General features: G+C 50.2%; 2 protein-coding genes across 4 annotated transcripts; one reads left to right on the top strand and one right to left on the bottom strand.

The window, feature by feature from the left end:
* Window positions 1-632: 632 nt before the first annotated feature.
* Window positions 633-4,790, top strand: LOC106751950 (leucine-rich repeat-containing protein 24-like). 2 transcript variants are annotated; one of them, XM_014633260.1, is made up of 3 exons: window positions 633-1,575; window positions 1,659-1,938; window positions 2,653-4,790. In XM_014633260.1, the coding sequence occupies exon 3, from the start codon at window positions 2,766-2,768 to the stop codon at window positions 4,695-4,697; it is 1,932 nt and encodes a 643-aa protein (XP_014488746.1). In that variant the 5' UTR covers window positions 633-1,575; window positions 1,659-1,938; window positions 2,653-2,765; the 3' UTR covers window positions 4,698-4,790. The 2 variants fall into 2 exon arrangements, with proteins under 2 accessions (XP_014488746.1, XP_014488747.1); XM_014633261.1 differs by lacking the exon at window positions 1,659-1,938 and having other exon boundaries at window positions 1,557-1,575.
* Window positions 4,791-7,056: 2,266 nt separating this feature from the next.
* Window positions 7,057-13,326, bottom strand: LOC106751949 (CAPA peptides-like). Of its 2 annotated transcripts, XM_014633258.1 has the most exons (5): window positions 13,201-13,326; window positions 12,462-12,503; window positions 11,045-11,305; window positions 8,839-8,988; window positions 7,057-8,292 (listed from the first exon to the last, which is right to left on the bottom strand). In XM_014633258.1, exons 1-5 carry the CDS (start codon window positions 13,259-13,261, stop codon window positions 8,210-8,212), a joined length of 597 nt encoding a protein of 198 aa, XP_014488744.1. In that variant the 5' UTR covers window positions 13,262-13,326; the 3' UTR covers window positions 7,057-8,209. The 2 variants fall into 2 exon arrangements, with proteins under 2 accessions (XP_014488744.1, XP_014488745.1); XM_014633259.1 differs by lacking the exon at window positions 12,462-12,503 and having other exon boundaries at window positions 7,058-8,292.
* Window positions 13,327-13,686: the final 360 nt, after the last annotated feature.

Below are 13,686 nucleotides of genomic sequence, written 5' to 3'. Positions count from 1 at the left end.
TTGAGCGATCGCAATTGCGATCGCGCCGCCCTTCGTCCTACCGTTCAACGACGCTCCGACACGCTCGGATACCGAAAACTTGTGCGGATCTTCGTCGTCGCCGAGGTCTCGCCGGCACGGAGAGTGATTGATCGGCGAGGAGAGGAAAGCGCTGGAGGACGTCGATTCCGATCCCAGGTGGAGGGGGGGGGGAGAGGGTGTCCTCTCTCGTGAGAACAGATGAATACGGACGTGGATTCGATTGACTCGGACGTCGAAAGCGTGTGTGAGCGTGAGTGTGTTACGCTCGACTCTCTCGCTGAAAAGAGGCCGAAGGAGAGCGTTCCTCCGGTCACCCCCGCAAAAGGTTTCACACCGAGGAGATTCGTCGCGAAGATCGTCCGGACTGTGTCCGATTTTTTCCGCGGCCGCGAGTCGTGGTGAGATTCGCGAAGAGTCGCTGGACCGCTCGGGTAAAGCGTAAGCGAGAGCACGATAGAGAGAGAGGGAGAGAGAGAGTAAAAGAGAGAGAGAGAGAGAGAGAGACAAAGAGAGAAAGAGAGAGAGAGAGAGGGGGAAGAGAAAGCTGTGCGAACGGCTGCGCGATACGGAGTCGATGAAATTCCGGGAGTGAGACACAGTGTACGCTCGTCTTTAAGGTCGAAGGGAGGCTGCAAGCGGTCCTGTGATTGGTTAAGCGCGTCCGCGGGAATCCTTTTTTTGCCCCGCTACGTGCGCTAATTCGAGTTGACGAGCGGCGACGTGATGCGAGGGTCGGCTGATGAGAGCGCCGACGGTTGATGGCCGTCGAGCGGGGTCGTCAGGTCGGCCGAGGATCGTCGCGGCCGACGCGTACCGCCGCGAGGGATCCAGGTGAGAATCCGCGCGAACGGCCGCGCGGCGAGCCGCGCCGCTGATCCGCGACGGGAATCGCCGGCGGTCGCAGCGTCGAGTGCGGCGCGCGAGTGCGGCGGACTGGTGAGAACTGAAACTGCCGCACACCGCTCGGCCGTCGAATCGCGAAACGGGAAACTTTCGTCCAACTCAATTAGCCCGTGCGAGCGTGCCGTGTCGTGTTCGCGCCTCCCGAAAAGCGACACCGCGACGTTGAATCGCTTCCGGCTGCTCGGCGCCGCGAGAGGGCCAATCGCGGTGCCGCGGACTCGTCGTTCATCGCGTCTGGCGATTAATTTATGATAAGTGTTTGCGAGCCGCTCGTCGTCGGTGCGTTTATGCTCGGCGTGCGTGCGCGTGTGTGGGCGCATGCATGTGTGCGTGCGTCTGTGTGTATGTGTGTGGGTTACATCGCGTCGGCCGGGAGGGGGTTAGCGGCGTTCGCGGACTCAGCGATTAATATGGCGAGACAGGCATATTCCGTTGATTAATATGCCGACCGCGAGGAGCGACCGAGAGGCGACATTTAAAATTCATATCGCTCGCATAATCGATAATTTGTCACACGCGCTCCCTTTCTGACTTCGTCGGGCCGTCGGGCCAGCAGCGGAATCTGCGGCCGACCGTTCCAAGGCGAGCTGCGTATCAAAGGATCGGCGGCTGCGAAGTACTCCGAAGGATTCGTCCCGGCGCACTCTCGAGGTACGAAATGCAAATGCGCGCGAGCGAGCGCGAACGTGCCGCGGGAGATCACGTCATTTATGTAAGACTCGTAATTTTTCCAGATTAAATCGCCGCGCGCGGGAGTTATAGAGGAGGGCTGAGAAAGAGAAAGACAGAGAGAGAGAGAGAGAGGACTGGCTTAAGGTCCCGCGCGCACTCATGGCGCCCGCTTAATCAGGATGAGATCCGAGTGCCCGCTGATAATGCCGCCGGTGCGACGGCCGGAGGACAGGTTTGCGAAATGAAAGCTCCTAAGAGACAATGGAAGCGTCCGCGCGAGCATGACGGCCTCATTCAGAGTCGCCGACGGCACGCTTAGGCGGCTACTACCGGGACGCTCGAGTAAGAATAAGAAGCTCCTTTCCTTCTCTCTCTCTCTCTCTTTCTCTTTCTTTGTCCATCTATTTATCTATCTATCTATTTATCTATCTTGTCCTTTCTGTCTGTCTCTCTCTATCTCGCGCGAGGAGTCTCTTTTCGTACCGCGTCCAATTCGCGACATCGCGCGCGTTTCGCCGCATTTTGCCCCTCCCTCCCCCCGCGAGTCCACCCGCTACTTATAAACCGCGACTTACTCGTCGAGGTTATCAAATTCATCGTGCGTGATGAAGCGTGTTCGTGCGGAACTTCTAACCGCCGCGGTAGTCGGCGATTAAAGCGCGACAAGTTTGTTTCAAAGCATCCGCGTGATGAACGGTCGTTCCCGCGCGCGCGCTCTCTCTCTCTCTCCTTCTCACTCGCCTCGGAACGATTCCCCACCAAAGTCGCGCGCTATCTGTTATTCCGGCAATGTAATATTTCTCCTTTTATGCGCGACGTCCTTTATACGCCGACGTCCTATTCTTCCGCCTATATTAAATTCCTATTTCGGGGATACGATAGAGCGGTTTGCACACTCGTTCCCTCCTTCTTTCCCGAACTCGGAAACGCCGTGCCGATGTGGGCCAGCGATAAATCCGTCGCGACGAATCCCCCGGACGGGCGACCGCAAAAGTACCGGGTACACAAACAATCGATTAGGAGGCGCGCCTTGACGCGAGGCCTTTGTTTCCACAGCTCGCCAGTGAGACGGACAAGTGTCGTCGTCGTCGTCGTCGTCGCCGCTCCGCAACAGTGGTGTGGCCGGAGGGATCAGCAGACACCGGGTACACCGATAAAAGGACGGTGTTATGTTAGTGACAAGGCGTCACCCTCTAGGAGGGCGCATACTACTCGCCCTCTTCCTCCTGATCGGGAGCTTCGCCTTGTTGTCACGGGCGGCCGCCTTTCCGGATTGGACCGACTGTCCCGCGGTGTGCCGATGCAAGTGGACTTCCGGCAAAAAGTCAGCCCTGTGTCCCGACGCCGGTCTGACGTCGCTGCCGGCGTCCCTCGACCCGGACATGCAGGTGCTCGACCTCTCCGGCAACAAGATACCGGCGCTGCAGGCGGAGATATTCAAGCGGGCCGGGCTGGTGAACCTGCAGCGGGTGTTCCTGCGGAACGCCGGCATCTACGAGATCCACGCGGACTCGTTCAAGGACATGAGGATACTCGTGGAGATCGACCTGTCGGACAACTACTTGACGAGCCTGGAGCCGGACACGTTCATCGGCAACGAGAGGCTGCGCATCCTGATACTGAGCGGCAACCCGCTCAGCACGCTCCGCGAGAAGCAGTTCCCGGTGCTGCAGCACCTGCGCAACCTGGAGCTGCAGCGGTGCTCCCTGACCGAGATACACGGCGACGCGTTCGCCCACCTCACCGGCTTGGAGTTCCTCAAGCTGGACGGTAACCAGCTGGAGTACCTGGAGTCCTCGGTGATAGCCGGTCTGTCGAAGCTGAAGACCCTGACGTTGGACGGCAACCGGTGGCGGTGCGACTGCCGGCTGCGGGGCCTCCGCGCCTGGCTGATCCCGGACGCGGCCAGCAAGCTGTACTCCGTCTCTCAGATCTGCTCGGGCCCGGCCAGGCTGGAGGGTCGTCGCTGGGAGGACGTGAAGGCCGCCGAGTTCGCCTGCGAGCCCGAGGTCTTCGTCCTGGCGAGCAGCATACAGGAGGAGACGAACGGCAACCTCAGCCTGGCGTGTCTGGCGAGCGGCGACCCCGAGCCGGAGGTCTGGTGGCAGCTGAACGGCGGCCCGGTGAACGCCAGCAGGCCCGAGCAGCCGTACACCGGCACCCTCGTGGTGAGCGGCGACAGGTCCTTCAGGATCTCCGAGCGGTGGAGCAATCTGACGGTGTACAACGCGAGCGACGGGGACGCCGGCGAGTACGCCTGCTTCGCCCGGAACGTCGCCGGTCTGGCGCGCGACACCGTCAACGTGGCGATACCCCGCGTCTACACGGCGCCGACCCTCTCGCAGAGCGACAACTGGCTGCTCTGGGTGAGCCTGGCGGGCGGCGGCGCCGCCGCGGTCTGCGCCTCCATCTCGGCGGTGCTGCTCGCGCTCTGCCTCTGCGGCGGCACGCGCCGGCACAGCAAGCGCGAGAAGGTCAAGCTCCAGGGCAGCGGCAGTTTCGGCGAGCAGGAGAAGAAGCTGCTGGACCTCTCGGTCACCACCACGCCCGGCAACAGCAACGACCGCGGCAGCGGCCACGGCAGCCTCGGCGAGGCCTGCAGCACCGGCGACCTCGAGCTGGCCGAGCGCGGCTCCATCTGCGACCCCATGCCCGCCGCGGCCGTCACCGTCGAGCGGCTGCGACCGGAGACCGCCATCCGCGCGGTCACCTGCGCCGCGGTCTTCCCGCCCCCGCCGCCGGAGTTCACCAGCGGGGTGCTGCCGGCCGGTATCTTCGGCAACATCTTCATCTCGGTGTCGCAGGACTCCTCCGAACGCTGCTACCCGGACCTCCTCGACATCCCCGTCCACGCGGTGAGCGGCGCCGCCGGCGTGAAGACCACCGCGGCCCTGCCCGCGAGCGTGAACGTGTCCAGCTTCGCGACGCTGCCGCGTCGGGCGTTGCGCACCGCCGAGGTCGGCTCGCCTTACGACAATATGGGCCCGCGGGTCACCGCCAACGGCAGCTCCGCCTTCTCCTTGACGGACGTGGACCTGCGGCTGTCGCCGCCGCCGCCGCCGCGGATCATCCAGCCGCCGCACCAGTTCGTCTCCCTCTAGGCCGTCCCTCGTGTCATCGGGACGCGCGCTCTTGACTGCCAATCGTCGAATCCAAATTTTCAAGTAGCGTTCACTCAGCCTCGAATAGATCACTTGCGCATCCGCTGATGATGACTCACACGGTCGAAAGCCTGAGCAGCTCGGAAGAGGTCGCGAGATTTTCCAATTGTCCTTCCGATTTACCGCCTACGAGAAGAAACGACGACGAAGAAGTGGGAAGAACGAGGGATAATGCGATCGACTCACTTCCGTTCGTTCTTCGGACTATCGGCGCCTATTTGCGCATTCATCGATTGTTCTCAACTCGAGGAACAATCGATGATTCATTTCACCGGCTGGCTGAAATATCTCAAATCGCGGAGACGTTCGTGATATTTCTCAATCATCTCGTCAACTTTTGCGTTACGTCGCAAAGACGCGATGAGGAAGGAATGATGAAGAAAAATGACACATTGCGGTTGACTCACTTCGAAGGTTTCGTTCACTCGCCAAACCGTCGTCCCCTTTTTGCGCATTAATTGGTAGCTCGAGATGTTCCAATTCGAGAAACAATCAACGATCGAGTCCCCGGGACAACTGAAATACCTTGAATCTGACTTTCGCCAAATTTCTCAGATATACTTTGAATTCTTGCGTCACTCGCGAGAACGCGGTGAAGGAGTAAGAACGAATAATGACACACAGTAGTTGGACTCGTCTCGAGAATTTTATCGACTCTCCGGATCATCGTCGCTTATTTGTGCATTTGTTTATTTGCGCATTAATTGGCAGTTCGAAGTTGCAGTTTGGTGTTCTAACTTATTGAATAACCGCCGATTAAACGTCCGGGACGTCTGAAATATCTTGAATCTCAGGCATTCGCGAGATTTTTCAATTGTACTTTCAACTTTTGCGTTAGGAAAACGCGATAAAGAAGATGTAAGAGCGAGAAACGATACGCACACAGTTGGTCGACTCACACTTGAGGGTTTCGTCCACCCTCTAGACCATTGTCGTCTATTTGTGCGTTAACTGATCCTTCAAGGTATTCTAATTTGAGATACGATCGATGATTAGTCCATTGAGACAACCTGCGTATTTTGAAACGCATCGTAGAGACATTCTTGACATTTTCCAATTATCCTTTCCAATTGTTCCTTTTTCGCGTTGCGTTCGCAAAGGCGCGATAAAAAAAAAGTGAAAGGAACGAGAGAGACAACAGACAGCGGTTGACTCACCCTGAGGGGGGTTTCGTTCACCTTCCGGGCCGTCGTGACCTACTTGCGCATTAACTAATAATTCACGGTGTTCTAATTCGAGAAACGATCGATGATTAAACTTCCGGCCAAGCAGTTCGAGTATTTTCAAAAGCATCCCAAAGGCACCGTCGCGATATTCACGAAAGCGTAGCAAAAAAGTCCGTAAGAGCAGGGGGAGGGGGAGTAAGGGATAAGAACGGGAGAGGCAACATACACGACTAGAGGACGACTCACCCGGAGGAGGGTCTCGTCGCATCGCACGAGAAGAAGCGTTCGAGCAGTCCGCGGCGGGACGATCAGCGCACGTCGTGCCGGCGAGCGCGCGAATGGGTAAACGGCCGACTAATAGAGCCGGACACCTTCGCGAGGAGGAGGACACCGTGCGAATGTAGCCGTGATTGGACATCTCCCGCGGGTGCGATCCGGAGCCGGGCGTCGCACTTACCTTCCCGATCGACGGATGTACCGATGTCTGTCTGGCGGAATTGCACGCGGGCGAATCGCCCCGAGACGGACAAATCGATATCATCCCGTACGCGCGCGGCGTCTTCGCCGTCGGCCGGCCGGCCGGCGTGTCACTGAGATTAGTATACGGAACATTTGATCGAGCCGATATGGGCTATGACTGTCCGACCTATCGAATATCTGTCTGTTCCGCTTGTCTGCCTGCCTTGCCTGCTTGTGTCCGGCCAGCTGCCGTGCGCCCAGTGCGAGCGTGTGAGTGACGGACGATGAGAGCGTGTGTGGGAGAAAATTCTTTAGAATCTAAGACTCCAAAGTCCCTCTCTCTCTCTCTCTCTTCTTCTTAGTCCGCTCGAAAGAATCCGAGGGGCGTTTGTACATAAGGATATACCTTCGCGATCCTCCTCTTCAGCGGCCGACGACCGGACGCGATCGGTNCCCCCCCCATTATCTTCCTGTCATTCATTCTCCGAAGTGTATCAACTAGTTTGTTACGTACTCTCTACGTGTGTACATATTTGTTATTACATTAAAGGCGTGTACCACGCGCGGCCAGGACGTTGCGAGCGCGCACGCCGGCGCGTCATACATGAATATTCATTATGAACACTTTGTCAATTAAATAAAACCATTGAATTTTATATACATCGAGTCATTGTTCTTGTTGTTGTTGTTCCGTCTTATTGCACGCTCCGATTTGAACGAGGATCTCCTTCGTTCTCCCTGCGGGGATGGGAAACTGAACCGGTGCGAGCGCGGTCATCTGCCACGGTTACGCTCGCCGAGCCGGATTATAACGTTTATTGACGCGCAGATTGCATTTCGCCGCGGGGAAATGGACACATTGAAGGATTGAATAAGCGCGATATCGCTTTCCTGTACTCTGTTTATACCGCCGCAAAATAAACCAATTCCAACACACACACATACACACACACACACACACACGCGCGCATTCGGTCCTATGTCTTGTAGGATTTTATGTAATTGGCCGTACGCGCAGAGAGAGAGAGAGAGAGAGAGCTTATGTCACACTCTTTCCTCTCTCACTCTCTCTCTCTCTCTCTCTCTCTCACTCTCTCTCTCGTTCTCTCGCTCTGTGTACGTTCCCCGGGTGAAAAATATCGTGCCGCATTTTAATGATTATCAATTACGCAAATTACACGCGCATTGTTAATTATAACGCGTATCGAACTTGTTACGATGTGTTTACGTAAAAAATTAAATAATCCCCGCGGAATCAATGTGCGCTGTATTTTCAATTGAATTAGGAGAGATACATAAAGCGCGAGTTGCTATCTCGCTCGGCGTGATATTAACCAAACATTTATTTTCATTCATGTTTTATACAAAAAAAGAGAGAAAAACGAACGAACGAGCGCCGGTTCGACGGAAGAGAGGGGGAGGGGAGGGGGGTCGAGCGTTCTTTTTCGGGACGAAAATCTGGGACGAGGTTGCACGGCCGAATCTCACCGCCGCCGGGGAATCAAGCTGCTGGCTCATCGGGAGGATCGACGCTGGCGAATCGGCACAGAGGACGACGACGCGTGTAAGATCATACGAATTGCGATACTTGGATGCATACCTTGTATTGTGTTGCATAACGCGCGAGTACAAAGTGCAGGGGTAAGGCGGCTCGCCGACATAAATGCGGGGGGAAACAATCGCGGAAGCTGTCAAGTTAAGGTCCTGGTAATGATTCGGGGGATTACGGTAAATTCCTTTTCTCTCTCGGTCTCTCTCTCTCTCTCTCTCCCATGGGGACATCCATCGAATACGTGATCAAAGTGACACGCGATCAAAGAGGACGACCTACAGGAAGCTCGTCGCGTCGCGCTCATTCTCACGACCCAGCCTCGGGGTGTAACCTCCTTGACCTTGAGTATTTCGAGAATCTGGAAAGAGATCAAGGGTCAGTCACATAGAGGCAGTCACACGTGCTGCGTCTTAAACCGTTCGTATTGAATGATTAATGAAGCTGTGACGCGAACGAGAACGCGACTCATTCGTTTCTTCGCGGGTGGAAAACGCGACTGGTGTAATATCAAAGAACGAGTGTGACGTGTGTATATGTGTATGTGTGTGTGACAGTCGATACTTCCGTTGGATACACCCCGCGCGACGCGCATTCCCGGGGAATATTTAATTTAGCGAAAATAATGCGATCGATGCGCGCGCCGGACACTTCTCTGTAACATTCAAAGTCTGTCGCTGTCCATTTATCGCGATCGCTCATCGGCGGACCTTTTACGCGACGACACTTTACTCGATTACCGAGTATCGTTGAAACGAGCGCTTTGAAAACCGACCGCTGTCGGCAAAATTGTCACGTGACGAGAATACAGCGTTCTCATAAATCTTCATATGCAATCCGTCTGATGCACGTGTAACACGCATTCGTGGAAGGGAGAGATGAGGGAATTAGATATATTCCTCTGTACCTCGCAGAACAGAATAGTACAGTCGGAGATCGTCGATCTTTGGCGCCGAACGAGGTTCCTTGTATCCGTGCACGTGGTTAGCCATCAGCCAGATACCGTTCTTCGGTGCTTTGTCGGCGCGCTTCATCGCCATCAGCTTGTTCGCGTATTCTGTACAAAAGGATACAGTTGACGGGTAAGTAATCGTAGCCGGTGAAAATGTACACGGTAAAAAAACTTGTGTTGTACTTGCGTTAGAATCAATCCTCCGAGCAAACATTTTTTTGTTAAATTTTCAACATATCCGTGTTTTAATTTAAAACATCTCGTGTTCGCGTTATCTCAATGTTTTGTGCCGAGTCGATGTTTAACAAATGTAAGTATTAAAATAAATAACACACTTATTTTAACACATTTCATATTTCAATGTCGATTAACATATTATGGGTACTGTAAACTGAAATGACTTTAGTCCGTTAATGATTTGAACCAATTTACGGAAAAAAGTTATATATTTCATATAAATTTCATATAAACAAATAATATAAGAAAATGTAGATTTTTTTTCCATAAATGAGTTAACGTCTCCTCGATGGGCTAAGATCATTTTAGTTTACGATATTAATTTTGCATAAATTTTTGTCAACATATTTACCTTGTGTAAAATTAATAAAAATTTCGGTGGACCGTTTGGGACGTATGAAACGTGTGAAATTTAACACGAAATCTTTTTACTGAATACAGCGTGTTACGTACATGTCCCGTGACGTGCGTCTTGTTTTAAATACGCAATCTCCTAGAAAACTGTAACGGGTTATCTAAATTGTCTCGTTAAAAAATACTGCAGGAGTACGGTGATAACGGAATAATATGCTGTTTCGTTTATACGTTCGCTTTCGTATTTGTCCACAAGTTTATTCAATCCGATAAAAGTCGCTTTAATTAATAACACATCTGACGTGTTATGCGCTCGTGCTGTATTGTAGTATCCATGACAACTCGCGAACTTTTCTTCTGGGACATGTTTATACGTTGGAATTTTTCACGGCAATTCGCGAGAATACATATTGTCGCGCTTTCGACTCTTCAATAAAGTTCACCGCGATGTTCTCTATCGTCATTCGCAAAAATATCCACGTGCAATTCGAGGTGAAGCATATTTATCAATATTGAGTCGATGAAAAAGTTCGGTTAGATTTTCTACCTTTCTCGACGATAAACCAACCACCTGCTATGGCAAAAGTGAAAAATACGAATGCTGCCGAAGGCAAAGAATAAACGACAACTTGGCCGATAAATACATTTTGTTTTTCTCGAAACAAACAAGTGCATTGAAGGCTCTAATGGTAAATAATCAGTAAGAATGATAAGCTAATAAAAGAAAAGTCGTATAGTCAGGTGCGATAATTAAATCTTAGCCGGAGGATAAAGTTATTCGGCAGTGTAACTTTTTGTCCGTTGAATGTAATTAAATCATATATATTCGACTACCGAACCGAACTTTTTGTGACTGACTTAAATAAATTATTCTTATTTAGGCTTTTATTAATAGTTGTTAATTTGAAACTCGTTTCAAGTGAGATATTGAATACAAAGTTAGGTCTGAATTTTACAGTTGAATCGCGATTACAAATACAACGTCACGTACATTATAGAATCGAGCTGAAAAACTCAAATCTAATTCTAAATTCAAATCTGAGTATCTCGCATCTTGAGATAAATTTCAAGCAACGATTATTAATTAACGGGCTCTAGAGCCTACGTATATATAGAGAAGCGTCATCGGATTTAATATATAGAAAGTTGCCATTTTATTTGCAAACTTGGAGCAAGTGGGCTCCCAGCAGCTATATTACTGGGAGCAAGCGATGAGTAAAGAAGAAAGAGATTAACTGTCAAGAGGTTAACCATTATAATTTAAGCCAAAATATTCTTTATAACCATTTATATTCTTTAACACCATTTATAATTTCTAAGCCAGAATACTATTTCCATGATTTATAGGTTCTCGTCATAACTTGGCACATCGAAAAAGGATTTTATTTAGCCATGATATACTAAAATTATATATAACAAAAATATCACGATTTAACGATACATCATATTCTCTTACCCTAAATAAAAATCAAAATGGCACCCATCTCGCGATTCAGATAGCCAATCGAACTGATCTTTTCAATAATGCTTCTCTAGTTATATCTAGGACTCTATTCTCATTGTGCTCCACCTTCGTAATCAAGATCTAGAAGAGCGTCAGGTTCCACATCGCGCACACCAGAGAACTCGACGTCGGTCTCAGGTGGCAGGTCTTGAAATTGATTCAGGTTACCGAAGCTCGACACGTCGGATCGTCCGACCCGAGGATAATGCAACATTCCCTGCGCTCGGTCCGACCTGGGTAGGCTCAGCAGTTCCGAATTTCGGCCGATCCTGGGTTGCGCAAACACCCCTGCGAACCGCCTGTCGGCCGCTTTTATTTTTTGACCTCCTGCAACGTCGAGCGAGACGGTCAATTAGAGCATGCATCACGCGCACAAAATTATGTCCAACTACGTTTGCGCGATAGTTTGCAACACGCCACACCGTAACTCCTTTCTATCATTGCTGTGCAGTTTAACTATCAGCTGTCTGAGCGCTTGTCTAACGCATACATCTACCGTAACTTCTGTTTAGTTCGCAACTCACTCGGAAGTATAATAGCGGCTTCACGATTATGTGATGGTGGAGGTGTAAGTAGTAACAATAGGGAATTTCAGGCTGACCGACCGAATCGCACAATGAATGTTTGATAATTATATCGAAAAGGAAAAGCGAAAAAGGAGGAAAGAGAAAGAGAGAGAGAGAGAGAGAGGGAAAAGGAGAGAAAAGAGGAAAAACGAGAGGAGAAAATTAGCGACCGTTAAATATCGATATTATAAAAGCTTTTTGCAAATTTGCCTCTTAATTATCGATACTTTCCGAGTACGGTTACATTCATTCGCAAATTAAAAACGAAATTATCGAGGAGAGAACGAACAAAATATTGCGTTATTGTAGTCACACACGCGCACACATACACACACGCCCGCACGCACACGCACGCACATACGTACACACGGACACACATGCCTGGGCGATCATTGCATTCGAAAATTGCAGCGTTAAAAAATCCACGTCATTTATGATCTGTTATACGTAAGCACAACATAAAAGAGCGCAAAAAGAGAGATGTATAGTATAAATATGAAATAAAAATTTTTGAAATTCGGAAAATGCCGCGGCGGTGCGCGAATTATAATATTTTCTGACGCATACGCGCTGCATGGCGAACCATTCAACGTTATTAAAATGACGATCGTATTGATTTGTCCAGAATAAAAATGTAAAACTGTTGAGCCGTCAACTTATTAAAAAAATCAAATGGTAATCGACACATATCGAGCGTCACAAAAATTCGAGGGATATCTCGAAAAACATTTAGCGATGTGAAGAATTAGGACGCTTTTCACGGTGATTTTTTGATATTTGCGCTCTGTCTGCATGATATGATATTAAAATTAGATGAAGACAGACAGGGGGGAATGAGGTTAGGACGTGTATGATATTAGGAAATGTCACACAAACGTAACGAAGGACACTATGCGACAGTCATGCGAGTCTCTTGCCTCTGGCAGATTCGAAGTGCTGGCCGACCGAGCATCTGGCAACTGAAAAATAAATAGGACGTCGTCGACGTATTTCTATCAGAGGTCCCCGGCATCATAATCCCTAACGATTTAATTTACACTCATATTCGCGACGCTCGGCGATTTCCTGCGGGAATCTCGCATAATACTGTTTTCCCTCGCGTCGCCACGGTCCTTTTTTACACTTAATCCCCCGTCCTATTTCATTTTTACTTCGCGCCGGGAATTGCCACGTCCGAGTTCCAGTTTAGTCTCGGCAAGAATGAATTAACTAAAGCATTATACGGAGCGGTCAAAAGCGCAACTTTGAATATTAGATTAGATTATGCTTCGTGTTGTCATTCCTTTCACATATAACTTTCGCGATATCGATCATGTTTCTAAGAATAATTTCGCACTGAGAGATATTTGGACCAGCTATTATTGCCATCCTACAAACATTACAATATTTTTTCCGTCAAAATTTTTTTGAATTTTTAATCGCACGTTTTTCTCGAAGGTATTGTGATATTTTCACCGCTATTTCATTTTCAGAATGTCTTCACAGTGTGCTTACAACGAGCGTGGTCCAGATAAAGACTCGATATGAAAAATGCAAATGCGTGGTTATTTAAAGTAGAAATTGTGAGGTGAGAAAAGTGGTTGTTAGTGACCAAAGATACTAAAAAAAAGGATGCCCTAAAGTGAACGGGGCAGCTGACGCGATGTATTGACTTACGATTGAAAGAGGTAGAAAATACCAGAAGGACCACGAAAACGAAAATTAAGTTGTCCTGCATTTCTATGACCGCTGGTGCTGGAGATTCTAAGTAGGGATGCTGCGGAGCTTAGAATCGCACCGACACTGAATACCTCCAGTCACCCGGCGTCCGATTTTATACCTAGCGCCTCCACACCGATCACGGGGTTGCCACCCCACGGTTCAACCCCCTCGTCGCAGACTTGCTTCTCGCCCCTACTCCTCGCGAAACCCTCGTGTTTTTCCGCGATCTACATGACACGCGATTAGATCTTCTCCAGGAGAAAAACTAACGTTGTCTCTCGTCGGCTCTATTATTTCACGTCGGCTCTATTATCGTTCCGAACGGGATGCTGCGGATGTGTGAAGGTATATTTCGGAAGAATTTTCTAATAATGTCTGGTTCAAATTTGTATCAGTTTCGAGAGATGCAATTTGCGTGTGACTTTTCGTCAATATATAATT

Source organism: Dinoponera quadriceps, unplaced genomic scaffold (assembly GCF_001313825.1).
Source record: "Dinoponera quadriceps isolate SergipeBrazil2010 unplaced genomic scaffold, ASM131382v1 scaffold426, whole genome shotgun sequence".
NCBI lineage: Eukaryota > Metazoa > Arthropoda > Insecta > Hymenoptera > Formicidae > Dinoponera > Dinoponera quadriceps.
This window is presented reverse-complemented; position numbering and strand designations above follow the sequence as displayed.

Bases quoted from the DNA above. Each gene is read 5' to 3' on its own strand.
- LOC106751950 (XM_014633260.1), top strand. From the start codon at position 2,766: ATGTTAGTGACAAGGCGTCACCCTCTAGGAGGGCGCATACTACTCGCC.
- LOC106751949 (XM_014633258.1), bottom strand. From the start codon at position 13,261: ATGCAGGACAACTTAATTTTCGTTTTCGTGGTCCTTCTGGTATTTTCT. The intron at 8,989-11,044 runs GTGGAGCACAAT...CCTTTTGTACAG, and splicing joins TCTAGATCTTGATTACGAAG to AATACGCGAACAAGCTGATG. The intron at 8,293-8,838 runs GTACAGAGGAAT...ATCTCTTTCCAG, and splicing joins GTACTATTCTGTTCTGCGAG to ATTCTCGAAATACTCAAGGT.